General features: G+C 40.7%; 1 protein-coding gene across 10 annotated transcripts in view; it reads right to left on the minus strand.

The window, feature by feature from the left end:
• Positions 1-25,752, minus strand: part of syne1b (spectrin repeat containing, nuclear envelope 1b) — an 88,197-nt gene that overhangs the window by 39,619 nt on the left and 22,826 nt on the right. For 6 of the 10 annotated variants that reach the window (XM_072689333.1, XM_072689336.1, XM_072689335.1 and 3 more), the window contains exons 8-62: positions 25,367-25,476; positions 24,509-24,616; positions 23,812-23,949; positions 23,198-23,362; positions 22,935-23,047; positions 22,162-22,330; positions 21,967-22,063; positions 21,705-21,725; positions 21,124-21,326; positions 19,656-19,820; positions 19,333-19,485; positions 19,107-19,250; positions 18,835-19,002; positions 18,209-18,367; positions 17,928-18,092; positions 17,664-17,798; positions 17,316-17,474; positions 16,623-16,831; positions 16,314-16,422; positions 16,065-16,229; positions 15,784-15,951; positions 15,076-15,252; positions 14,492-14,632; positions 14,210-14,370; positions 13,449-13,599; positions 13,077-13,304; positions 12,797-12,895; positions 12,501-12,688; positions 12,254-12,377; positions 12,002-12,168; positions 11,742-11,895; positions 10,319-10,944; positions 9,638-9,817; positions 9,385-9,535; positions 9,106-9,264; positions 8,832-9,014; positions 8,643-8,744; positions 8,348-8,551; positions 8,064-8,271; positions 7,843-7,955; positions 7,530-7,735; positions 7,267-7,416; positions 6,814-7,105; positions 6,541-6,713; positions 6,077-6,386; positions 5,603-5,767; positions 4,823-5,179; positions 4,563-4,699; positions 4,241-4,418; positions 3,466-3,648; positions 3,147-3,290; positions 2,399-2,554; positions 776-940; positions 508-680; positions 259-412 (exon numbers count right to left, since the gene is read on the minus strand). In XM_072689333.1, coding sequence (XP_072545434.1) covers positions 259-412; positions 508-680; positions 776-940; positions 2,399-2,554; positions 3,147-3,290; positions 3,466-3,648; positions 4,241-4,418; positions 4,563-4,699; positions 4,823-5,179; positions 5,603-5,767; positions 6,077-6,386; positions 6,541-6,713; positions 6,814-7,105; positions 7,267-7,416; positions 7,530-7,735; positions 7,843-7,955; positions 8,064-8,271; positions 8,348-8,551; positions 8,643-8,744; positions 8,832-9,014; positions 9,106-9,264; positions 9,385-9,535; positions 9,638-9,817; positions 10,319-10,944; positions 11,742-11,895; positions 12,002-12,168; positions 12,254-12,377; positions 12,501-12,688; positions 12,797-12,895; positions 13,077-13,304; positions 13,449-13,599; positions 14,210-14,370; positions 14,492-14,632; positions 15,076-15,252; positions 15,784-15,951; positions 16,065-16,229; positions 16,314-16,422; positions 16,623-16,831; positions 17,316-17,474; positions 17,664-17,798; positions 17,928-18,092; positions 18,209-18,367; positions 18,835-19,002; positions 19,107-19,250; positions 19,333-19,485; positions 19,656-19,820; positions 21,124-21,326; positions 21,705-21,725; positions 21,967-22,063; positions 22,162-22,330; positions 22,935-23,047; positions 23,198-23,362; positions 23,812-23,949; positions 24,509-24,616; positions 25,367-25,476 — 9,482 coding nt within the window. Of the gene's footprint in view, positions 1-258; positions 413-507; positions 681-775; positions 941-2,398; positions 2,555-3,146; positions 3,291-3,465; positions 3,649-4,240; positions 4,419-4,562; positions 4,700-4,822; positions 5,180-5,602; positions 5,768-6,076; positions 6,387-6,540; positions 6,714-6,813; positions 7,106-7,266; positions 7,417-7,529; positions 7,736-7,842; positions 7,956-8,063; positions 8,272-8,347; positions 8,552-8,642; positions 8,745-8,831; positions 9,015-9,105; positions 9,265-9,384; positions 9,536-9,637; positions 9,818-10,318; positions 10,945-11,741; positions 11,896-12,001; positions 12,169-12,253; positions 12,378-12,500; positions 12,689-12,796; positions 12,896-13,076; positions 13,305-13,448; positions 13,600-14,209; positions 14,371-14,491; positions 14,633-15,075; positions 15,253-15,783; positions 15,952-16,064; positions 16,230-16,313; positions 16,423-16,622; positions 16,832-17,315; positions 17,475-17,663; positions 17,799-17,927; positions 18,093-18,208; positions 18,368-18,834; positions 19,003-19,106; positions 19,251-19,332; positions 19,486-19,655; positions 19,821-21,123; positions 21,327-21,704; positions 21,726-21,966; positions 22,064-22,161; positions 22,331-22,934; positions 23,048-23,197; positions 23,363-23,811; positions 23,950-24,508; positions 24,617-24,843; positions 24,867-25,366; positions 25,477-25,752 lie in introns of those variants that run through there. The other 4 variants (XM_072689342.1, XM_072689334.1, XM_072689340.1 and 1 more) reach the window with 3 other exon arrangements.

A 25,752-nucleotide genomic window follows, 5' to 3' on the forward strand; every position in this document is an offset into this window, starting at 1 on the left:
ACAGTCCTCTAGGTGCTCCCTATGGTGTCTTAGGTTGTTTCTAGCTTGGTTGTTGTTGTGGTACCCCGGTTGGCTATTGTAAAGCTATTATAAAGGGGGCACATACAGTTTTGATATCTGTAGAACTGTAGGAGGTGCTAGCTGACAGAAATCCAGTAGAAAATACTTGCAATGCACAAGCATAGTTGTATTGTACATTACTGTATATGATATGGTTTCATTGTGATATTATTGCCAAAGGACTGACAGTCACAGTACCTTGGCTTTGCCCAGGTTGGCAGACTTATCTCTCATCTCAGAGCACTGCTTGTCGGTGGAATTAAGACTCTCTTCCACCCGCTCTATCCAGCTCACAAACTGCCGCACATCCTCCTGATAACTGGTCCACTGTGACAGAGCTCCCTCCAGCTGACTGTGAAATTACAAATGCAACAACTTTGAATATGGTAACTATTCAGAAGCTTTTAATGTTAATCAGGCAGATCACCAATGAGACAGTAAACTGACCTCTTGCATTGAATGGATGCAGACAGCAGGGCGTCCCAGGAGTCCTTGAGGTCCTGAATCTGTTTGCGCACCAGAGGAACTCCTTCTGCAGACGTGTTTCTCTGCACGGACTCACCTCGGGTCACCAGCATCTTCAGCTGGATCTCCTTCTCTTGGCGAGCCGTAAGCAAAGCCTAAAACAACACCATAAATTATAAAAGTCAAAGTCCCACAGAAATAAGCTAGCCTAGAGTAAAAAAATCACATGATGCGCTCCCTATTAGTTTACCTCAAGTTTGATCATTCTACTGTCCAGCACATTCTTATCTGCTGTTGGTGTGCAGTAAGTCTGCAGCATGTGACTGGTGTCAGCCACCCAGTTCTGCAGCTCCTTCAGACCCTGAGAGAAAAGCTGGTGCTCCGAAACAATCCTTTCGATTCGCGAGGCTTTTTCCTGTCAGACAGGTGTAGGATATTACAATCAAAATCATACCTGACACTCAGTCTCTAAGAAATTAATCACATGCAGAAATTAGTTCATAGTAATTATATTTGGCTTAGTATTAATCATTCACTAAAATAAATTTTGACCTAAAATGTTAAACGAATGGTAGTTCATTCCATTCCTTCTTACACTGATCATTCTTGTCAAAAAAAATTAGGAGCCCCATAGAACCTTTGTCTTTTTTAGCATATTTCAACATATGGACATTTGATCTGCATTTTAACAATAATTGGTATTTTTCTTCTTCTTCTTTCTTCTTCTTTTCTTGTGAGCACACCCCCACATTTTGTACTCTGTAAAATGTCCAAAATGACAAGGCAATCAGATGCTCAAAATTAGCTGCAGATGATTATCCTGATTTTTTATTATTATTCAGACATTTAGTTGGAACTGTTCATTGTTGAAGTGAATGGTATCACCATGGTAAGGTCCATGGAGCTCTCTAATACCTTCAGAGTCAAGGTTGCAGATGAGTCTGGGAAGGAATTTAAAAAGATCTCAGAATACTTAGAAATCAGATGTTCCACCGTCCAGAAAATAATTTACAAGTGGAGAACACTTAAAGCAACTGCTAACATGACCAGGTCAGGCAGTCCTAGCAAGTTCAGCACAAGTGCAGACCACAAGATGTGTAAAGAAGTCTCTAACAATCCTTAAATGTCATCGCGAGACCTATGGGTAGTTCATGGCACAGTCAATGTCAAAGTACAGCATCTATCACCAGACATAGAATGAAAGTTTAATTTTCATAAGAGTTGTGCAGGTAGGAACCCCTTGCTGTCAAAAAAACACCAGGGCAAACCTAAAGTTTTCCACACAAAGACCAGGAACAAGGTGATTTGGACAGATGAATCTTAAGGGTTGCCTTGATTTTTGTTTAGTTTTGTTTTTAAATAAAAAATATATATATTTCTTAAAATATATAAATATTAATATAAGTATAAATGTGGGGGTGTACTAAATTTGAGAAAATTGCATTTCTATTAATTACATTTTTACAACTGATTTTTTAAATAAAAAATAGAGGAAATAATTACCTTCCTCTATATTGTTAAAAAAGATTTATATAGTTTTTATATATTTAAATATGTTAAAAAAGACAACCGTTTAATGAGGCATTCTATTTTGTTTTACAGAACTGCTGTTAATCATTGTGAGTTGTCCTTAGTAGTTAGACCTGAGACAAATCCAGACTTACACTGGCCTACTCATGCAAAACAGACAGAGGAAGAGATGCCATAAAGTCACACTGTTTTGGCAGAAAAATATGACTAGCAGAATAAACACTACAGCTGTATTATGAATGTCTATAAACTGTCAGTTTGAGACCATTGTAGGTCACAATACAACAGTGTAGCCTTCCAGGCAGCAGTAGGATCAGACTCGAAGCAGGCAGGCTGACTTTACCTTGGTCAGGTTGCTTAAAGCTAGGTAGTGAGCGGAGAGCTGCGAGACGCGGTGCACAAAGCCCTTTCCGGCCGTGTGTCCGTCCCACAGCTGCTGGGCCTTTTCTCTCAGTCTGCTCAGCTGAACCTCCTGAGAGGCCAACTCTTCAAGCACTGACTGTAAACGCACAGGCACGTTAGCACAAGCATGCAGCTTAGGGCACAACACAAGGGCTCCTCACCTCTATTAGTAAGACTGAAGTGTTAGCATGGCTATAAGAAAGCAGGCTAAAGATGTGGTTAGAATTACAGACACATTGCAGCAGAATGACGTGCAGCTTGCAGCAGCGCAGAATGAGGCATGATGCAAAAGCAGGTGCTGTCTAGGCTCTATGGACAGGTGTCCTATTTGTAAAATGCATTAAACATGACTAATAGACTATCATTATCATATTTCCACTTTATTTATTGATATTCATTGATTCTAGATATACGAACCAGCATACTGATAGCATGTTTATGAGATGTTGGACAAAAATGAAGGGATATGGAGGAGGAATGGATGACTATGTGTTATAATAATTATATAATTGTCCCTACAAAAATGGATTCAAAAATTGTGCTTGAATGATGCATGTGCTGCAGGTAGGGAATAATGTGATAAATAAATAAATAAATAAATAAAGATGATACAGCAGTGATAATGTTTAGCAGTGACAGGCTTTGTCTGAATTTGTAAATGGTCATGACAGCCTCACAAAAGGCCATACCTGGACCCTCTGGAGTTCGTGTTTCTTGGCTGGGAGGTCATGCAGGCGACTGCTGCTCTCTTGCACTGCTGCCTCTGTTTCATTCAGCCAATCCTGCAGTGGCTCCACACTCGCCTCAAAATCTCTCATCTGAGCCTGCAGGTTCTGACATAACATTTGCAATCTTTTTTTAGTTTTTGAACGAAAAGATCATTATTTATATATATATATATATATATATATATATATATATATATATATATATATATATATATATATATATATAATAGCATCTGGAATAGGATTATTAAACGAGAAGTGAAATATTCGGGAACCATACCTGCAACGCAGTTTCTCTCTGGTGTAGGTTTGTCATGAGTGTCTTCCAGTCCTCTCTGGCACTGCTCACTTTAGCTCTAACTGCATCTATGCGGTCTTTAGCAGCAATGCTGATCAACAGATCTCCACTCATGGCTACTGTGTTCAGTTTTCCATGTCCATGCTCTCTGTCACTCAGGAACTCCTTCATACCACCATAACACAGTTAACTTCTCACAATCTACAGTACAATATTTGTAATATTTCATAGTAGTTCATAAGAACTACTTTTAGATTTTTGAGGGGCTGTCACAACAATTAGAATTGGTTTAAATGTTTAAACGTAAGCTATTCAAATGTATGATAAATTGGCTTAATGATTAGTGCAGAATTTGAAATATAATTAGGTTATCCACAGATCATTATAATAGACTATAATAGATTATAATAGGCGCTTTGACATTTTACACATGACTTTAAGGCTACAAATTAAACCCGCTAATACCTGCAGATAACCTAATAATGCTTAGTCTACTGCTGCTCTCTCTTGCAGTATGAAAACCACATATTTCTATTCAATTATGTTACATTTCTCTATGTGTATATGAAGTGTTTTGAAGGTATCCATTTAATATTTTTAATTTTATGTATATTTAAATATTTAAAAGGTTTTTTTTAATTCTTTGACCCCAAAAAGATTAAATCAAAGATCAAAATAATAAACAATTACGATTACCACTACAATCGACAGTGACAGCCCTATTTAAGTAGAAACATATTCTGCTGATATATAGTACCTGGATCTTCTGCAGACTAGATGAAGCCTCAGCAAGATTTTGTGGGACATCAAAACACTTGGCTGTGTTAATTTTAGCATTTACCAGCCACTGCTGAAAGTCTCGAAAAGCTGCCCGGAACTTTTGCTCCAGCAGCTTCTCTTTTCCCTGGCATTCCCGAGAGGCCTGCAGGCTGAGACTGCAGTGAAAAAGGTATGAGCATATAACATTACATCGCAACACTTTTTTTTTGACAGTAAGTTTCATAGAAGGTGATCTTCAACTTACCACCAGCCTTTATCTCATTTAAATCTAAACCTTCATAAAGCTTTGTCTTACTCACCTGTTGTACTCTTTGATCAGGGCAGACACTCTCTCAGACTGTAATCCTAGGTCTCTGGAGAAACGGCACAAGTCATTCAGCTGTGACTTCAGACTGTCTGACATGGGCTCCACATTGAGTAATGCTTCCAGGGTGTCCTAATTTACAGAAGAGTGAGAATTTGGGTTAGATGTGGCACTGAAGGTGTTCACTCTAACTGAATCTGTAATTCCTAATGTATCAGTATAGTATACTGATTTTGGTGGTACAAAACACATTACCTTGGCAATCTGCCAGCCCTGCACAGCCTCCTCACTAGTCTTCATGGCCTCTACCTGCTGCAGTGTGTTACGCCAATCCTTTAGTCGATTGCTGAAGTCATGCAGGTCCTGTTCCAGCTGCACTGCTAAACTGTTAAACTCCTGTTCGGAGCTGGCCATCTGGTCCAATGTAGCCTCTAGGCCTGAGCGCACATGCTTAGCCCCACGCTCCCACTGCTCCCAGGCAGACAGCAGGCCAGCCTCCTCTCTCTCTAAAGCTTCACAGCCCACAGTCGAGGTGTGGTCCCGCGCTGCAGCCCCACAGCGCTGCACTCGCATCAATCGTTCTTTGCCCTGCTTCCTAGAGTCCAGCAGCTCCTGCCATGGAACACGTAGTGAGATATCACAGATAAAACAGTGAGTGGATTTGGGATTCTGAGCGATATGCTGCAAACTGCAGGTCAATGGAAGAGTCACAAGTGACCACAGCGACCTTTTAAATAATCTATACATATTACTTATCTGCCATGCTTCAACAAAACCCTCTCCATTTTTAATATTCCTTTTAAATATTCGAAAAAATAAATAAATACATTTCCATTGTGCATTTTTACAACATTTAAAGAGCCGCTAGATTTTTAAACTGACAGCAATATGCATATCACAAAAACTGTACATACAACATTAGTAATGACTCTACGTAATACAATATGCACAACTGGCTATTAAGGATGATATTAAGGGGTACAATACACTACCTTTAAGAGAATACTTATATATTATCCTTATATATATCCTTACCCGCACTTTGGAAAGCTTCTTCTGAACAGAGGTGGCATCCCCAGACATATCAGACCAGCGCTGAAGCTCCTCTTTAGCAGAGGTCAGCCAGTCATTCAACTCCCGTACTGCTTCCACATACTGCTCATGCTCTTTCACTATCTCCTCCATCTGCTGCACCTTACTCTACAGTACATCACACAACATGGAACCCCATCAACACTGCTTCTCTCTTTGTCTAGGCAAATTCTACTGAATAGTGAGTAATACACACACTGCAAAATTATGTAATGATTTGAGTTTGGAACATACCAAGACAGTGAATAAGAAATTATGATAGTATAAGAGTAACTCAATAATAACTCAAGAACCTGCATGAGGGTCCATATTTCAATGTGTCACTTTTTAATATAAAACTGCAAATACTGAAATAATGCAGTGGTAGGGGAGCAATGAAGGCATGCAGAGATGGGATGGGAAAGCCATTATATTTACTTTGATGACTGTTGTGATGTCAGAGAATTGGGAGTTGAGTTCTGCTCTTGGCTCTTCTGCAAAGGTTTGGTCTCCAGTCTTGTCGTGAAGCTCAGCGGCTTTCTCATTCAGGCGACTAAGTGCTGCAGTGTGGCCATCGACATCAGCTTGTATGGCCCGCAGGCGGTCCAGCAGAGAGACTTTCTCCTTCAGGCCAGGCTGCTGAGGTAGAGCCACTCCAACTTCCTGCTCCGCTGTCTCCATCCACTGCTGAAGCTGAGCTTTCCCTTCCTGATAGCTGCTCCACTGAGCCACTGTCCACTCTAGACGACTGAGTAGCATCCACACATACACAAGGCAAAAAATAATGATGCGTTAGTTGAATATTTTTAAGTTATAAATAATTGTCAGGGGTTTAAAAATGTAATCCTCCTGTACTGCAACAACTTGGAATGCTTGAATAAATTCTAATGATATACCCCTACCTGTGAGAGCTCATGGCAGTCATGAGCATGTTTGCCCAGGAATCTTTCAGACTCTGGAGCTGAGAGCGAATTGCTTTCTGTTTGTCCTTGCTGCAGTTCTTCACAACCTGCTCTCCCTTCCCAACTGTCATATTCAGCTTGACTTCTCCTTCTCCTTTCATTAAGAGGATATCCTGTAACACAATAATGACATTTGTCAACACTAGAATATCCAATAGCTGAATTTACTGATCAACAACATAAACTCTAAGAAGTATTAGTGACTTTATCAACCTGTACTAGCCCCAGTCTCTTCTCCAAAGTTTCTTTGTTGCCTGTGGTACTGTTAAGCACTGTGAGACGTTCTTGGATGTTGCTGAGCCAGGCCCAGGTGTTGTGTAGGGTCTCCTCAAAGGCCTGCTGCTCCTGCAAACTAAGCCGGCAGTTGCGCAGTCGCTCCCTCACTGCCTTCAGCAGACTCTGCTGCTGCATCTGCAGCTGGGTAGAAACACGTAGCTCTGACCCACTGCCATGACCTCCCTCACTCAGAGCCTGAGCCTCCTGGCACAGATTTTCAAAGGAGTCCCTGTAGGAAAAGTGGAGCACAAAATCAATATCATCAACAGAGTAGAACACTTACTCAGGTACTGTATCTTTCTCCATGTTTTTTTCTTTCTATCTACTCTGTGCTCTTAGTTCTGCATGTAATCAGACAAGAGATATCCATTCACTACAACAGCATCTTACCTCTCCTTTAGAGTTTCCTGATAGAACTCCTCTACGCGCTCCAGTGCAGCTTTCTCCTGGTCGCTGTGTTTGCCTTCGGGAAGTTCTGTGCCAAGTCTTACTTCCATTCGCTCTAGCCAGCGGGTCAGCCTCTGCAGATTATTCTCAAAACTGTGTAGAAATGGACATGCAAACATGCTAAACCATTCTAAACCAATGCCTGCGTTATGCAGGTGAGAATGTTGAGAACACTTAGCATGATGTAAGTATGATTGCGTCCTCACCCACTGAGCAGAGTAGCGCTCTCCTCCAGGCTTTGCTGGTTCAGCCTGCACTGCTCCACATAACTGTCCCAGTCCTGCTGGATAGATGAGAGACTCTGCTGCACTTGGCCAGCAGTGGCTTTGGGGAGATGAAGCAGGAGCTTCTCTCCCTCCTGACACACCTGCATCAGACGACCTTCTCCATCCTCAACCCGCTCCAGAGCTCCCTGCAGGACACATAAATATCTGACACTGAGAAACCATTACCCAATCACTCATAAAGTAGGCTGGATTAGACTCATATTTAGTTGAGTGTACTGTATGCTTGGACTACCTTCAGCTTCTGCAGTTTGCGCTCCACAACACTGGTGTCCCCAGAATGGTCACAGCATTCTCTCACTATGTCCTTCTGTCCAGAAACCCATGTGTGAAACTGCTTCACAAGGTCTAAAGTGACATGAAATGATAGGAGAGAAGTAAGAAAGAAGACACTATGACTTCTTTCTTAATGTATAGGTCTATATAAAAAAGCAACCAAGTGATGTTAACTCTTACCACTGAAGAGCTGCTGTAGCCCATGCTGCATTGACCCCAGTCTTTTAATACAAAGCTGATTGACAGTTTCGTATTTCTTAATAAGATCAGTTAAAGCAGAGCCAAGGGCAGTCAGTTCTTCTGAGGGATACTTTCTGCAAAGGGTGTTCAGGCTCTCTCGTGCTGAGTCTATGCTCGCCTGCTGGTTCTGCAGCTCTTTCTGGATATCCTTCACAACACAGGAGATGATATGTGAAATACATACTTGGAAAATAAATTATCTTGATAATCTAGGTTTTCTGTACCTTTACTCTACAGATCTCCTCTGGTGGTGATGCACATTGTGAATCCAGCAAGGACCCTTCCACCTTCTTTAGCCATTCAGTCATCTGGGAGAGGAAGTCCTCCAGCTGCTTTTTCTGAGAGCAAAAATCTTTCAAGTTGTTCTTGGCTTGTTCACACAACTCCTGCACGTTGCTTATCTTCTTCTTCAGGTCAGTTTCCATGACCTGCCAGAGATGTTGATGTTAAAGGTTTTCAGACCACAATGATGATGAGCAAACTACAGTATACTGTTCTAGGCTTTGCATTAAACCACACCTGCAGTGCCGGGGGGGTGTCTTGGGTACCAGCAATCTGTTTCAGTTCCGACACTTTAGCTTGTAGACTGTCTAAACTCTTCTCTTTCTGTTGAACCTCAACCTAAACAGGCACACAGATAACAGATCAGACACCACTAGTTCAACCACATTTACTATGAGGTAAATACTGTATGTCTCCATCACATGCCTTGACTTCAGCAAGGCGGTTTTCAGTCTTCTGGCTGTCATTGAAGTTGTTGAGGCTGTCAGTGAGTTCCATTACAGAGTTATTGGACCAGCTTTCAATATCCTCACTGATACCATAAATATCCTCCCATATGGATGAACTTTTTCCGAGATTTTCAAGATTGTCTTCGATTCTCTCAGACACCTGTAAGTGAAAATTACATATTTTAGCTTGGACTAAATTACACAGATCTCAATATTTTTAGTAAGAGGGGTTTCATGAGAGTGAGTCTTACATCTAGCCACTGGTCCACTACAGCCTCCATTTCCGTCTTTATTACTTGGTTTTGACAGTCTGGAATCCTGCTTAGTTCACTTAGCAGCTGCTTCCCTTTACTAGAGAAGCGGTCCAGTTCCACCTGATTACTTGCCAGTTCAGCCTTAACTGATTCATGCTGAAAAATGAGAAAGGAAAGAAATGATGTTTCTTATTGCAGTGCATTGTATAGAAAATGCATTTTGCAATTACATACAACATTATAAACTAGTTTCATAAACACTGCATAAACAATTACCTTAGACAATGATCTCCTGGTGTCTTCCTGATCTTTTATAACAAATTTAATATCAGCCACATTCTCTGCGCTCTCCACTATTGCGTTAACAGATGATTTCAGACTCTGGTAGTCCCTCATGAGTTCAATCATGGCAGTACACTGTTCCTGTCTGGAGTACAATAAAAACAAAATGAGCTGTAGAATAATAATCAACTTTCAAAGGGAAGGAGGACTAAAATATGCATGAATGTAGCTGGAAAGAGCAGATCACCTTTCTGTGATAACTTTTTTGGTGTCCTCCCAGGTTGTCTTAAGGAGGTTGATCTCCCTCAACACCTCTCCTGCTAGCTCTGCATCTCGCTGGGCCAACTGCTGGCCTTTATCCTTCAGCCACTGCTCTTCGTGCTGGTGGGACTGAAGCTCATCCTCCAGCTGATTAAAGCACCGCAGCCTATATATCAGATAAACGCAGCATTTTAGTTATTACAGACATACAAATACAAGACCATCAAGTCATTTTTAGACCCCATAAGCATGCCGTAAAAATAAATAAATAAATACAAAATGTAAAAAAGAATCTCTCTCTCTCTCTCTCTCTATATATATATATATATTAGAGTTTGGACAATTTTAGGTTAGGTCAACTTAAAAACATTAGTAAATGGGCTGCAGCTGAAATTGCTTAAATATTTGTTGCTTGTGACCTCCTACTTAATTTGATGACTCTTCCTTAGTTTATTCCTGTTGTGAGTTCTAACTTGCAGATGCAAATAAATAGTAAAGCAACTGAAAGAGGGACACTGACAATGCAAATTGTCCATAATATTTCAGCTCCAAGACATTTAGCAAAGCTAAAATAATTGCTAAAAAAGATGTGTAGAAGTGTAGAATCTGCAAATTCAGCACAAAAAAGTGATAAATTGTACATTTACAATTTGAAATACCCTAGTACCTCTGTTGCAATGTGAGCAGGTTAGGCTCTTTGAGGCTCTGCTGATCAGCCTTTTCCTCAATGTCCTCCACACTCTTGAGCAGCTGCTCTTTGCGTTGTCTGAAGGAGCTCCACAATGCTCCCAAAGCCTCTGCCTCGCTCTGTTTGGAGCCCAGCAGGGTCCTCACCCCATCCAGCTCTGCACTAAGAGAATCAGCAAGAGAACGACACGAGGTGCGTGCATCCTTCCCATCAGTCAGGTGGAGATGGGCCTTGCACAAGCTGCTGTCCAGGCTTATGGCCAGGGTCTCCAGACGGCTGATATCAGGGATGATGGCCTCTAGGTCTCTCTGCAACTCATCCACCCGGCTCTTGTCCCAGCTGCCAGCGCTCTCCACTGTTTGTCTAAGGCCCCGCAGGACACCTGCTGCTACGCTGTGCGTCTGCAAGAAAGCCTCTAGCTTTTCCACACTCTCACCTCGCAGCATCACCAGTTGCTGGGCTTCCAGGTAGGGCTGCAGGCTATTCTCAAGCCTGCTCTGGAGGAGCTGCTGCTCCACAGGGTCACATGAGGCACACAGGGTCTCAGTCTGTTTCTGGAGATTCTCCCTCTCACTGTTTTGGCTCTGCAGCACCTCTGCCTTCTCCTGCCAAGGACAAAATTTAGCAGACTTGAATGAATGCAACATTTTTTTTTATTAAATAGGTTTTGGTAAGCAAATGAATAGCACTGGATATCAGGTGTATTACTTTACATTAATACATTCTTGTTGTTCTTAATTTTTTTTTTTTTTGTATTTTTAAAATTGTAAATATTTTAAAAAACATCTTAAAGCACCTTTTAATGTCTAACATAGACATGAAATCTGCATTGTTTAAAGAGTCCTAGAATGTAAAACTGTATTTATTTTTGCATAACTGAATAATGAGTTTGGTACACAAAATGACATACCATGAACCTTAAACACTGTTGTATCCTCTTTCAAAAAGAAAACCCACCTACAAAAACAAAGTCAAAACCCACCCAAGTAAAATTCTAAAACCAAAACTGAACCCAGAGAGGACCCAGAGAGGACAGCGGTAAATAAGACTTGTAAATAATAAAATAATGCAATGTGCTGTCTTCTTACAGTTCTGCGCTATGCTAGGTTACACAAGACTATGCTATGTCTCTACTGTAGGTTCTCTCAATTACATGAATCAGCCATTAAAAGCAGATAAGAGCATGGTTTTAATGGGTTTGTAAAACTGCATCGGGTAAGTAACATACTATTTAAACATCAAATAACAACTTAAGTATGCAATAAATACATTCTATAACAAAACAGCAAACGTGACTAATGATTCTACACTTTTCAGCAGTATTGTATGAATTATCACCCTGATGTATGACTTACTAGGTGCCATACTATCTCACAGATGTAGTAGTGACAATAGGACGTACCTTTATTTCCACAGCAATTGGCTGCAAGTCTGTAATGTCCACTTGGGAGAAAGAGTGAAGAGATGAGAGGAAAGACTCTCCCCATTTAAAAAACTTTTGCAGAGCCTGGTCAAACTCTGCCATCTGGGAAAGGTGGTCCTGAAGCACTTGGATTCTGTAATAGGAAAGAACAGATTAGGGCCAAGTTCCATTTTAGTGTGATAGTACTGATTCATGGTACGAAACAATAATCATCATACACATTTTTATTTTTGTCTGACCTGTGGGGTATTGCTGTGCTTTGGGAGCTCCATCTTTTCTTCAGCTGCTGTTGATCTTCTCCAAGTGCCTTTACTCGCTCATTGGATGCCGTGGGGTAAAGGTCTGGAGCTTGAATCAGCAGTCCCTTATACACTGACTCAAGAGACTGCAGCTCAGAGTGAAGGTGCTAGCAAACAGGAATTTAATTTCAAAAAGGAATTCACCACCGTGGCTCACAGATGCATGTATTATGCAGAAAAAAAATGACTTACCTTCAGTTCCATCAGCTCTCCCTCCAACTTAGTTTTGTCCACAATGAGATACTGGCTGGCAGACGCAGACATGGACTCACATCTCTCAAGGCATAATTGCAACGATAACCAGTCTTTTTCATACCTGAAAAAAACATATTAAAAGACATAGGTCTCCTAATAATTAGAAGTGATTAACAATAAGGGTGTACAATAACAATAATAATAGGGTGGATATGATGGTGATCACAGCAATATTTTAACATACTTCTGCCAAAGTGACAGCAGGTTCTCCATTTGGCTCTGCTTGTCTTTGGCCTGCTTTAGGTTCTGCTCATAGCTCTGCTGTATAGCTGTTACTGCTCTCTCTGCCTTCTCTCTCTCACTTAGCCTGCGGGCCCCAGCACACAGAGACAGCAGGGTGGCCTTCAGCTTCTCAAGGGACTGGAATACATCCTGATGATGAAATAGACACCATAAGAAAGAATGGAGGTATATTCATGTTCATTTAAATGTACTTCCATCAAACAGATTGACACAATATAATGCTGTCTGAGACGATACCATGTGGTCCTGTAGGGCTTTGTAGGTCGCAGATGACGATACACAGGTTGTGACAGGTGTGTCCAGCTTCTTCTGAATGCCATCAGTCTCTGATTGTACCTACAAATAAGAATCAGAGTACAAGATTGTGATTAAAACTGCAAATAAAACTTCATTTTGGACAATATTCACCAATAAAATATCAGTGATGTAAATTTGTATATTCAAAATTGTACCATTGTCATTTTCATATTCAGCAAAAAAATATAAACTGAAAAAGCAACGATAAACATAGACCTACTTGTTGAAGGTTAGTATCAAATTTTTGCTGGTGTGAAGAGCTCTCTTCCAACATTCCATTCAGATGCTCCACACTCTCCTTAAGCTCCTCCCAGTACCTGCCAATCTGTGTCAGACGAGCTTTAATTCTGGCAGATTCACCCGAAGACACAAACTGGGCCATTGCCTGAGCACTCTCTTCCAGATGGGACAGTGTCCCTGCTCGCTTCTGCAACTCAGTTACCACAGCCTGGCCATCAAAGAAAACAAAAAAGGAGACTGCATGGTTTGACAATATCAGGAAAGCAAACATTTATGTTTACTGACATATGTGGATCTACATGCAAATAGATGGTGTGTTTTAGTGTGCTTTACTTAAAAGTACAAGAAGTACCTTCACAGCACTGATCTGCTGCTCTAGTGGTGCATTTGAGCTTTTCAAAGACTCTATCTCCTTCTCTTTTTCTGAGATCCACGTAGAGAAAGTCTCAAACTCATTCCCAAATGAGTCCCACTTTGCTTTCATTCCTTCCAGAGTCGTTACACTGAAAACAAGACAGCAATGAAAACAGAATGTGATTCAATGTTTGCAAATACTTGTTTTTTATAGTCATTTATATAAAGAACAGAGCAGAGGTCTTCAAAACAGTCCTTAAAACTACGGAAGTCCATTATTCCCCACTATTTTGTTATTTTGAGACACTAAGTCATTATTATAAGATACTATTTCAATATTTTGAGACAAGACAACCTTTTGTGCTGGGACACAGATGGAATTTGGCCTCTACCTTTCTGTGCCCATCTGTGTAGTGAATACCCACATACATACAAAAAATACACACATGTGCCTGAAGCAGTGGGCACCTGGGAGCACGTGAGGGGGAAGGTCCTTGCTCAAGGGCACAACATTGGCAGCTTGCAGAGCCCAGGTATTAAACCCACAAACCTCAATAGTCAACCGCTGACCCACCACTGAGCCACCTCATGAGATTCTTTTCATGTTATTTTAAGATGATTTCTCAATATTTTAAAATTATTTCTTATTATTTTCAGAATCTTTAATGTTATTTTGGAGAATTATCTAATGTTAGATTGCAGGACTATGTTAAAGATCTCAGAATAACAGTAAATTAGATCTAGAAATTGGTATGTTACTCTTTCTTGAGGCCAGTCTCAACTTTGTCCATTTGTTCACTGAGGGAGCGAGCTTGACTCTGGAGCAAAGACTCATTCTTAGGTCCAAGCTGGATCTCTGCTGCCCTCTTCAGGAGGGTGTTCACTTGCTTGGTCTCAGTCTCACTCTGTTTCAGCAACCCCTAAAAAACATGACACATTAAAATATGAATATGGGGAAACACTGGATAACTGAGTGATTTTAAACAAAGTTTCTTAAAAAAATGATTCAGAGAAAATTTACATAATAAATGATGCTGTCACCTTTGCCTGCTCCAGCTCTGTACTCAGACTCTCTGGGCTACTGAAAGTCATTTCTCTCTCTGTGAGTGAGCGTGCTCGGTTCACAAACTCGCCCACTGCCGCCTGCTGGCTGTCAAACTCTTGCCATGCAGCCAGTGCTGCCTGCCAGGACATAGAGAGAGAGCATCTGTAGCCTATTTCTGTTTTACCTTAAAATATTTTATGCATTAATATTGTCAAAAATGATGTATGGCACTTAGTGTCAGAAACCTAATAAGCAAATGAATCCATTTGAGATGAACTAAAAACACAATTTAATTTATGAGCAATTGTGCAATGTTTATAGTTTAAACAATGCTTAGTGGTGCCCTCCTACTATGATCTTTCACTACATGTTAACGACAGCATATTACCCTTGTAGCTGGCAAGCAAACTTTATATGGCAAAACAAACATGACTTGGCTTATTTACTATATATAAGATGATTGTAATACTGTTCATGTATATATGTACATCCGTGTATCATATTCCCTCTTTTCCTTCTGTCACAAAAAAATGAGACAGGGCTGATCAGTTTGCAAAATAGACACAATGGATTCACTCACCTCCAGACTCTGCTCCTGTGCCTCGATGTTTTGGTCCATCTTACTCAGGGTGCTCTCCAGTTTCTGCAGATCCTCCTGTAGACCTTCCCCCAGGCCCTCCTCAGTCTGGAGCTGCTGGCCTCTGCTGATCTGCTGCTGCATGTCCTTTCTCTTGAGCCGCAGACGCTTCAGCTGTTGCTGTGTGGACGGAGAGAGAAAAAATAATGAAAATAATACACTTAGACCAAAGGGGCCCAATATTATTATTATTACGGGTACTGTATATTCACATTACAAGCCTCATCACTCTTTTTTTTGTTCAGGTCCCATCTTTCTGCTTTTAGGGTTTTTGTCTGGATAGGTAATTCGTATCTTTCTGAAACTAGAAGCATGTGCATATCCAAAGCAATACTGTCATGTGAATAAGCCACATGCATCCTAAACCACATCAAATGATCTAACCAGCAGCAGAAGCCAATATTGAGAAGATAATTTACTGAACAGCTCTCGGCTGTTCATTATTACAGAGAGATGAAAGCAATGTCAGATTAACATTGTGAATGATGGTCATTCACAGTGCAAGAACCTAAAGCAGAACAACATATGCTTTATGAAGTTGCATGGACATGAATCAAAATGTATCCTATCTAAGACCACAGATGAAAGCTTCTGAGATCTGAAAAAAGTAACCTGGACATGTAAACACAGTAATATAAGATGAGGTGATACCTGGTGAATGAGAAGCAATTGTTGGGCTTCTCTTGCAGACTCAGAGTTGAGAATTTTTGTTACTTCTGCCTGTAGCTCCTGCTGCTCCTGCATTAGCTCATCTAGAGTGTTCTTCACTTCCTTTTGAAACTGAACACAGTCTCCAACCGCCAACACCACCTTCTCAGACTGGACAAACAGATATATTCTTATTGCATCAATTAAATAAATAATGTATTAAGAGATCTAAGGAACAATTTCACTCCTATAGCAACAGTGCAATCTCATTTGCTGGGTCTTACCTCAGAGAGGGATGTAAGCAGGCTCTTGAAGTCAGTGGAGAGTTTGCTGAGGGCAGTTGCCTGCCTTTGAGCATCGCTCTCAGTGCAGATCTCTATGAGCACAGCCAGGCGAGATTTCAGCCAGCCCATGTTCCCTTCCTGCAGCTCAGCATCATTTCTTAGGCTCTGTACAGCAAAGGAAGAAGGCTATAGGGATATTCTATGCTTATGTATACACAATCTCACATTCCTGCTCACTTGTTTGCTTACCTCAATGGTGGATTTCACCTGGTTAAATTTACTGGGGTCACTGGCTCGGTTTCGCAAGAGCCTGAGCTGGCTTTCCTTTGAAGTTAACCAAGCCGAAAGCTCTGAGAACCTGTAATAGAACAACAAAAGCAATACTATTCACCATTCAACAGTTATAGAAACTGAAACGTAAGGTAAACTTGCAATGGACTTAATATTAGAATTCACACTGTACAACTAACTGCTCCTATTAAACTCAAGACTCACTTCATGGAACAATGTAACAGCAGGTGTGGATTTAAAAGTATACAGTGCCCTGCAAATGCTCACCTGGTGTTAAACTCTTTCCACTTGTCAGGGTGCAGCATAAGTTTCTGATGAGTGCTCTCTATTTCATCTCTGACCTCAGCAAAAGCTGATCTAGCATTTTCCAGAGTTTGGTGGGCCTGCTCACTGTCCGGCAGCTTCAGACAGAGCTCCTCCATGTGCTGCAGTCTCTTCTCACACAACGTCTGAGGGCCTTTCTCTCTGAAAAAGGCCTATACATGGACAACTGGCATCAGAACCTATTAAACCATCCTCACTAAAGCTGGAAAAAATGTAGTTTAAAGTATATCAACTAACAAACTGCAGGGTATAAGATTTTCTTGTAGAGCTGGGCAATATGACAATATTTTATCATATTGTGATAAATTTTGTTATTGTGATAACAATATGCTTTTCGAGGATATCGAGGATACTGTTAATTTATTTAATAAACTTAATAAACACTAATCAGCTGCAGGTTTCATTACAGGCCGTATAATTAGACTGGTTTAGCAGCAGATGTTGACTAAAAATCACTGTATTCAGTACAGGAGAGTATCTGAATAGTAGTTAAGAATAAAAATCTGTTGCTACTGATGTTTGAGTCTGTGATTACATGTGATAAATATTGTGTATCGCAAAAAAGTATTTAAATATTGTAATATAGTATTTTTAGCATATTGCTCAGCCCTATTTTCATGCCAGGTTAACTCTCACCCTGTGCTCTTTGACCAGTCTCTCGCTGCCCATGCCTGGCAGGCTGCGATTCTCTCGAATCAATTCAGCCTGGCATTCCTGCAGAGATGCCATCAGACGACTGCGCTCCACCTCCACCTTTAGATTTAGCAGGTGGTAAGGAATCTCTGTCTGTACATCCTGTGGAGAGATATAATGATTATTAAATAAGATCCCATGAGACCATTTCAATGCGCTGTGAATTAACTGATTAACTGTTTGTTTCTACTAGGTTGATTCTTTTAAAATTGTAATATCGAAACATAACTGAAATACTACAGGGATTTTGTGAGTAATAAATTTTACTACATTTAAATAAAATCAACAGACCTTCCACTGTTTATGCAGTTTCCTGACTGTTTCCTGTAGATTTTGCTGTTCTTGCTCAGGCAAAATGTCAGTGAGTTCATCACAGGCTTTCAGAAATGCATTAAGGACTCGCTGATCAAGCTGCCCAAAGAACTCCTGTGGAAATGCAAAAAAAAACATAATGTCCAGCAAGGTTATTTACAGCTTTGTGCCTCTTGAAGAATGAACAAGGCTCCTGGCCTACTTTAAGTGTATTAGAATAGATGCGTGTAGGTTTCTTCTTACTGTGTGCTTTTTGAGCAGGTCCTCTGGGTTTCCTCTCTCTGCCATGGAGCCTCTGGCTATTTTAAGAACCTTCTCCAGCTCTGCACGAGACTCCTCAAACCTCTTCAGCAGGCTGCTGTTGGCCTCTACATGCTTCTTCCATTCTGTGGTCTCTTTTACCATAGCCTTTAAGTACAACAATACATTCAGTTATGCGCTGTCACACAGGTGCTACATTAGGAAGGTACAGATTTTGACCTATGTGAGAATAGGCCCCTAGTTCCTTGTGTGTTAGGACTGACCTGGGAGGAGGCCTGAAGCTCGGCTACTCTCTTCTGTAGCAGAGCTGTATCCAGGTGTTTCAAGGTTTTACTGCTCTCCAGGGCCTTCATTATGATCTGATGGTTTTTATCGATCACAGTAAGGCATTTCTTACAGCTTTGCTGATATGTCACAAGCTCCTATAGAGAGAAAAAGAGTGAGATCGAGAGAGAGAATCGCAATATGATTTCCAAGTATTAAACCCTCAGTGTCAAATTACTGTATATCACTGAGCTTTCACTGCAACTCGTGTTATGTTCACATTACAATGCTGAGGTGGCTCAAAGAGCTGTGCGAGCACAAAGATTTGATCATATCAGATCAAATTTGAGCCACTTTAATATGTGGTTCTATATGGGACACACATCCCTTAAGATGTCACATGTGACCACATTATGCATTATATGAAATAAAAATTCAAGTGTATTTTTGTTTATCACACTTCATTGTAAATGTGCTTATCATTATGGTCACAGTCCAGAATCAATTGTGTGCCAGTAGTGGGTTGTCTCTTTCTGTCAGTGGAACAGAAATCATCCCAGCTAGTTTTTATTAATATAATCAAATTTAATAGTTTTAATCTGTCTCAACCCATGACCTCACTCACCTGACACTTCTGCTTAAAGTCTCCTGGAGTCTCAGAGTCGCGCGTGCTGGTGATGCGGCTGGCCTTCTCCAGTGACTGATAGAACCCAGTGATGTGCTTCTCCATCTCCTCTAAAGGAGGCAACAAGGCCTGGGAATCCCTCAGCAAAGGCAAGACCTTCTCCCTTATCTAACACACATTAAAGTAATTTACGTCATGTTAATGAAAGGAATTGGAAGGGACATAACTCTTTGATGTGACAGAGCAGGTTAGACACAGACAGAGACAGGCACCTTGCTGAGCTCCTCCTTGATGGTTGCCATGGCAGTCAGCATCTGTGTGATCTCCTCCTGAGGAGTGTCTTTGGTCAGCTGCTGGGCATTGCGTGTTGCTGTCTTATACACTGCCTCCATTGCGGGCACTTTGTGCTTGATGTCCTGCCGATGATGATTTTCAGAAATGTAAAACTGAACTTCATAGAAATTATTAGAATGAAAAATGCTTATATTATATATTCACCTCAATGTCTTGTAGAAAAGTCCTTATGTTGAGGAAGGACACTTGGACTGGGGTGTTCATTCTCTCACTGGAGGTGTCCATAAAAATCTTTAAAGCTAAGATACCATCCTCATAATCTTTCCTCAGCTTGTCCACTTCATCCGCTCTTGCATACTGCACATGAACAATGCGTTAATTTCATATACAGATCCTTTTACCATAACATACAGTGATACAGAATCTACTGTGAACATAAATGTAATTAATTATGTATCACGCTATGATAATTATGCAATGTTAACTGCAAACTATACTGTACTATAAAAAAGAAAAGTGTTACATACATGTTTGACTTTGACAAACAGTTCCCTCCACCTGCCATTAAGGAGCAGTAGCTGCTGCTTAAGGTCTCTAGACACAGTCTCATCACATGTCTCAATTAGGAAGTTCCCTGCATCATTCATGTCCATGTGCTGCTGTATCCAGTGTGGAAGGTTCCTGAAGAATTCCTGCAAAAGACATAAACTGTCAAACTCCAATTTCTTAAGCGATTCATATACTGTATACAGTCAGATTGTGTGATTTAGGCTTGTGTACATTCAGTTTTTGCATAGACAGATTTTGTCCCATAGGAATGAATTGGATGTAAAGGTTTGTGCACCTTTTCCTCATGTCACAGAGATACAAATACACTAGTAACTAGTAACACCCAACCAAGTATCCTCCTCAGTAACCACTTAACAACCAGCTCGCAAGTATCTGGGACACCACAGCAGCTTGCTAGCAACAAACTAGCAACAACTAAGCACCACTATACCAATCACCTAGCAACACCATAGCAAAAAGTGTATTGCCATAATTCATGTTTCCATGTTAATATACTATGCATGCTACAGTTGATTATTCCAAGGTTTGTTAAGCAATACTATCTCTGGCTCTTTAATACTCTCATAGGATCAAAGATGAGAGGAGTATAAAAGCTCATGTGTTGGACGACTGGAGTCATCAATAATACTTTGGGGCTTTCCTCCCACATTGGGGTGTGGAAATGCTCTGTAGCTGTGGAAGTGTGATTTCTGCCAGTTGTGATCCTGACCCCTGAGCTTTCTTACATAAGAAAGCTCTCTATAACTGCTTGCTAAAGGTTAATACAGACAAAGAAAGTCTACATTACCCAGGTTTATCTAACAGTTATAGGAGATTCAGACATTCACCAGAAAATAATACATGTACATGCTAGAGTAAGCATTAGACATCAAGCTGATTTTTATTCTGAAAATACCAGCATAATATTTAAAACTGAAAAAATGACAAAAGTTGACAAAATTATTAGGACACCTGCTCATTCATCCAAAAAAAGTTTATCCTTCTTTTGTCCAAGGATGGCTCTACTATTTGTAGATTTTGGAGCATTCTTTTGAAGATTTGATTGCAGCCAGCAACAAGAGCATCACTGAGGTTGGATGTTCAACACCCCACATCATCCCCAACTTCCCAACTCATCCCAAAAGTACTGGATGGAGCACCATCCACAGAACACAAATCCACGCCCCACAGCTCAATTCAGGGGGGGGCTTTGTCTCCTTTATCCCACGCCTGGCATTAGAGAGTCATATTCTATTGACAGTACTTCACTAAGCTGTGTGAGTGTATTTGCGTGTCTGTGTCAGCAATAGCTGAAACTTAAAGTAGCTGAATGCATTCACTTAAATGGGTGTCCACTAAGATTTGGACATATAGTGTACCTAAGAACAGATTGTAAGAACTAAATATACTGTAGTGTTTCAGAGTTTGTGCTCTTGTTGCACTCACACGCTTGTCACTCTCTGAGTGGTTGAGCATCTGCTCGGCGTCCTCCAGCCAGGCCTGCAGGCTGGCCACCGTGCTGCTGTACTTCTCCCAGTTAGAGATGACCTCCTCTAGCATGCTGCGCACGCTACGCACCTCCACTGACAGGTTCTTCCACTGTGCTGTTGCATCACTTAGAAACTTATTCACCCCCTCACGCTCCTCAACTGAAACCACAGGACATGAACACATTTACACAATAACAGAGAATATTACTCTCAGAATAAGGACAAAATATATCAAGATATACAGTGTTTCAAAGAGTAGTATATGATCCTCTGAAGACATGCTGCTGAAAATGTTTTAGGTTATGAGACATGCAAAAAAATGTCATACAGCAAATCAGAGTACTATGCCAATAGCAGATTAGAACTAGATTATAGTAAGTCGGCAACAGAGGTTAGCATATGATATCTTCAGGTACAGAGAAGCCGAGTAAGTGTGAAAGTGCCACTAATTTGTGAGGTTAAACATTAATGTACAGTCAATCATGGAGCAGTGCACACTGGGTCTAGTAGAAATTGCCTAAATGCTTCTAAACATACCTCTCCTGGAGATCTTACAGCCTAGAATATGAGATGGACAATTAGGCCCTTACATGCAAAACCCATTTCTCTTTACTAGACCAAACACAGCTCAGTAAGGAAACTGAAAGCAGTCACTGCAGTTGAAAAAACTGTTTTGGTCAAAACTGACAGAAAGGTCAGATTTTAGCACTGTCTGCCACAGGTTCTGCTCAGCAGTATGACTATAATTCACCCAATGCTAATGAAAGAAATCACTAGGTAATATAAAAGTGATCTTTACCTGAATTATCAGATTTAATATAGATGTCCGCCGCTTGTTTAAGTGTCCGGAATGTGGTCTCATACTGCTCAAAGAACTTGTGACCCTCAATAAATGCCTGTGAAAAGAGAACAGAGATGGTGTACAGCAATGGTTCTGGCATGTTAGTGACACCTGGTCTCAAGCCATTTCAGATGGTACAAAATATGGACTCACAATGTAGTTCTGCAGAAGTAGCTCCACAGAGTCCCGCCGGCCATATTTGATGATCCAAGACTTGAGCTTAGACTCAGCCAAAATAAGAAATGCCATGAGACGATATTTCATTTCCCAGAATTCCAGTTTAATTAGGTGAACATGAGACGAGGTGGACACAAAATTAAATCTGTGGAAAATAAAACTTTGAATAAATAATTTTGCAGCATGGGTTAAATGTAAGTGCAATTGTTTTGGTCAAAATAAAATGTAAATTGTCAAGTTTCTGTATTTTTACATTTAGATGTTATGATGTTATTGTTTCCTAACGTATAATTTTAAGTAGGGGTCCACTGTCATGTTTTGTTAAAGCTGGTTTCTCAACAGACAAATGAGACATAATAGAACAACATCTTGCATTAGCCAAACGTTTTACACTATTTGGCATTTGCCAAGGTTGCATGATAAAAAAATATTATTTGCTTCCAAATTAGCAATTAAACATTTTATGAATCAAATAATAGCTACATTAAAAGTAAGAGGTAACTGGTATATATACACTATGACATTTTAATATAGGTGTAGCAGCAGCATTTAAATATTTAATATATATATAAATAATAAATTAGCCTTTTTTGGGAGAAAAAAATCGCCCAATTTGGATCTTGGCTGATTTGTATCATGCACCCCTATTTGTGAAGGCTAAGACCCACACCCCTAGTCCACAATCTTGTTGTATTGCAAAATATTTACAGCCTTAGGCCAGAGTGAGACTCCAAAAGCGTATATCTGACCTTTCTGCCATGTCTTGGAGCTGTTCAGCTGGGACAGGGACACCATTTACTGATCTGTCTCTGTGAATCTGCTGGAACGCCTGTCTGTGCCCTTCCAAATTTGTTAACACCTCCTGCAAAAGTGAGAATTACTACATCAGTACCTGTCCACAACCTTGTTTGCTTTAAACACATATCTCAGACAACAAATGAACTTGTGATGATGAATCCCAGAAGAAAACAAGAGGCCAAACAATCAGCCAGAAATCTCCAGAATAACACACCTTGTGCTGTTCCAGCTTTCTGTGGATGATATTGGCTGTCTCCTCATGGGCCTGCTGAATTGGAATGTCTTCTCTGAGAGCGAGCTCTGCCCGATGTAGCCAAGCTCCAATCGCTCCCAATGGACCTGGTAAAGACTTATCCAGATGGATATGCCAATCCAGGAGCTACATAAAAAATCAAAAGCATTAAAAGGACAAGCCTGTTTTTGATACAGTAAAGTGTCCAAAAGCCCTCTCCTACATGACAAGTGCCTACTCCACATGACTGTGCTCCCCAGGCTGGTAGACAGGGTAAGCTCAGTGGAGCAGTAGACAAAACCCTCTCTGTGTCTGCTCTCCTTCCTCATTAATGAACTTGGAGTGAATAGCCTCCGCTTCACTTCACACTTCACCTCGTAACAGCCAATGACAGCTCACTCACTTAGAAACAACCAACAAACCCATTCAAAAATGATACGGAGTGAAAAGAAATAGCCACTGGCTACTGGATTCTTTGATCCAAAAGATAAATAAACATAAGGAGAGAAAGAACCCTTAGGCTCTTCCCATGCCTCTTACAGAAGTTCAAACAGTGTGAACAGACAAACAAGGAAGCTATCATGGGAGGTGCATACCCTGACAGAGACTTGATCCCAGGACTGCTTTACCACTGCCTGGTCCACGGACAGTTTACCATCCCTGTGCACGGGCTGCAGCAGTGACTCCACCTGCTTCTTCCTCACTTCATATTGCACACGGAAGTTCTTGAATGCCTGCAAAACAAAGCAAAGCAAAGTTAGGAACTTCTGCCTCCTGAGTACCTCTGTTAAAACAACATCCAACAAACCTTACATCACTTGTTTTTCCTTTTAAATTGCTACAGAGTTAATATTTCTTGTATTTTACTACATTTGTTCTACATTTGCAACCCTGTACAAATAAATGTTACACTGCTCTACAAGGCTAAGTCAGGCAGACATAGTCCCAGTTTCTACATTTTCTATGTGTTAGCATTGCCAACAGCAGTTATGCACATAAAAAATATGTTGGATACTGGTATTAGCCCACAATTTCTTTTCAATTCAGGTTACAAAAAATGTACATTATAAGTGAGGCCAAACTTCTAAATTACACTATGACGTACTAGGGTTAGGGTTTGGAAAGTTATTGTCAATACAAAAAAAGATTTAATTAACAATTCAACACCTATTCTAGCATGCCCATATAGATGATACATCGTACAGCAGTAATTGTGGCTGGAAGTGTGATCATTTAACCGTGAGAGACAGAAACACTATGTGGACAAGCAGCCTGCTGTTTCGGCTGTGTTACCTGATATTTGTCGGTGAGGTTGCCCTCTGCTCCCTGTGCACGAAGTATATCCCTCTCCAGCTGATCCAGCCAGGCTTTCAACTCCCGCAGTACCTTCCGCTCCTCCCTCTGGACACACACAATAACACATGTGTTTATTCCCCATTTATGTATCAGCTAAACTACATCAATATCAAAGCCCACAGAACACTGACCACCACAGTGATTTGATCAAACCATTTTTAAGAAGTTTGTTTTTGTTTTCAAATAAAAAGACAGCCTGTCCTTTTAATGAAGTTTTTTTCACACATTTGAAAACTAGCGTGTATGAACACTATTCAAGAACATACACATACCTCAAGCATTAGCTCAATATCTTGAGGATCATACTGTCCAGGGAAGCAAGGCACACAGAGAGATGCAAACATAACACAATCAAGATGTTAGCGGAAAGAGAGAGAGAAAGCCAGAGAGAAACAAAAGAGAGAGAGAGAAATGCAGAGAGAGTCCACCACAATCACTAAAGCTAGACACATGCAGGCATGAGGTGACGTCAGCACTTACCTGCAGCGTGGGGATAGAGAGGGCAAAAGTTGGAATGGAACGAAGAAGCAGCTACAAATGCACATGACGGGTGAACAGATGCATATGACAGGTGACAGAGAGACAGAGTGAGCATATGAAGCATGTCAGTATGGAGTGTGGGATTAAAGAATGAATAGCTCTATCTTTGGTTAGATTCTTCACTGTGACTGGGTCGCATGGCATGGTAAACAAGCACTACAGCAAATGATTAAGTAATTGCAAGTAGTTCTGTATTTTTAGCTAGTGTGCAAGCATGCAGATAGGTGACATTTGGTGTGGGACTCTGAGGCGAACCTCCTCTTGCTGTCCATCTGTCTCCGATTGGTGGGGGTCAGGGTAATGCTTAAGGAACTGAGCCACATAAGTCATTATGGACTTCTCATCAGGTTTGTCCACGTCCACATCTGCAGAAACACAATATAAAAACAAAATACAAAAGATAAATCTGACTCATTTGTGCAGAAAATGTAGTCTAGAAGGCGCAAGTAAGAAACTCGGCCCCTAAAGAATTACTGTATATTTAGCTTGTCCCCAGAGCCACTGGCAGCTCCAGTAATTATGTCAACCTCTATCTGATCTCCATCCATGTTGCGCTCTTACAGCAGCATGACCTATATTTGTGGTCGCTGTCTGTTTGTAATGAGGCCTGAGATGTTTAGTAACATTATAATCTCAGCAGC

Source organism: Salminus brasiliensis, chromosome 10, assembly GCF_030463535.1.
Source record: "Salminus brasiliensis chromosome 10, fSalBra1.hap2, whole genome shotgun sequence".
NCBI lineage: Eukaryota > Metazoa > Chordata > Actinopteri > Characiformes > Bryconidae > Salminus > Salminus brasiliensis.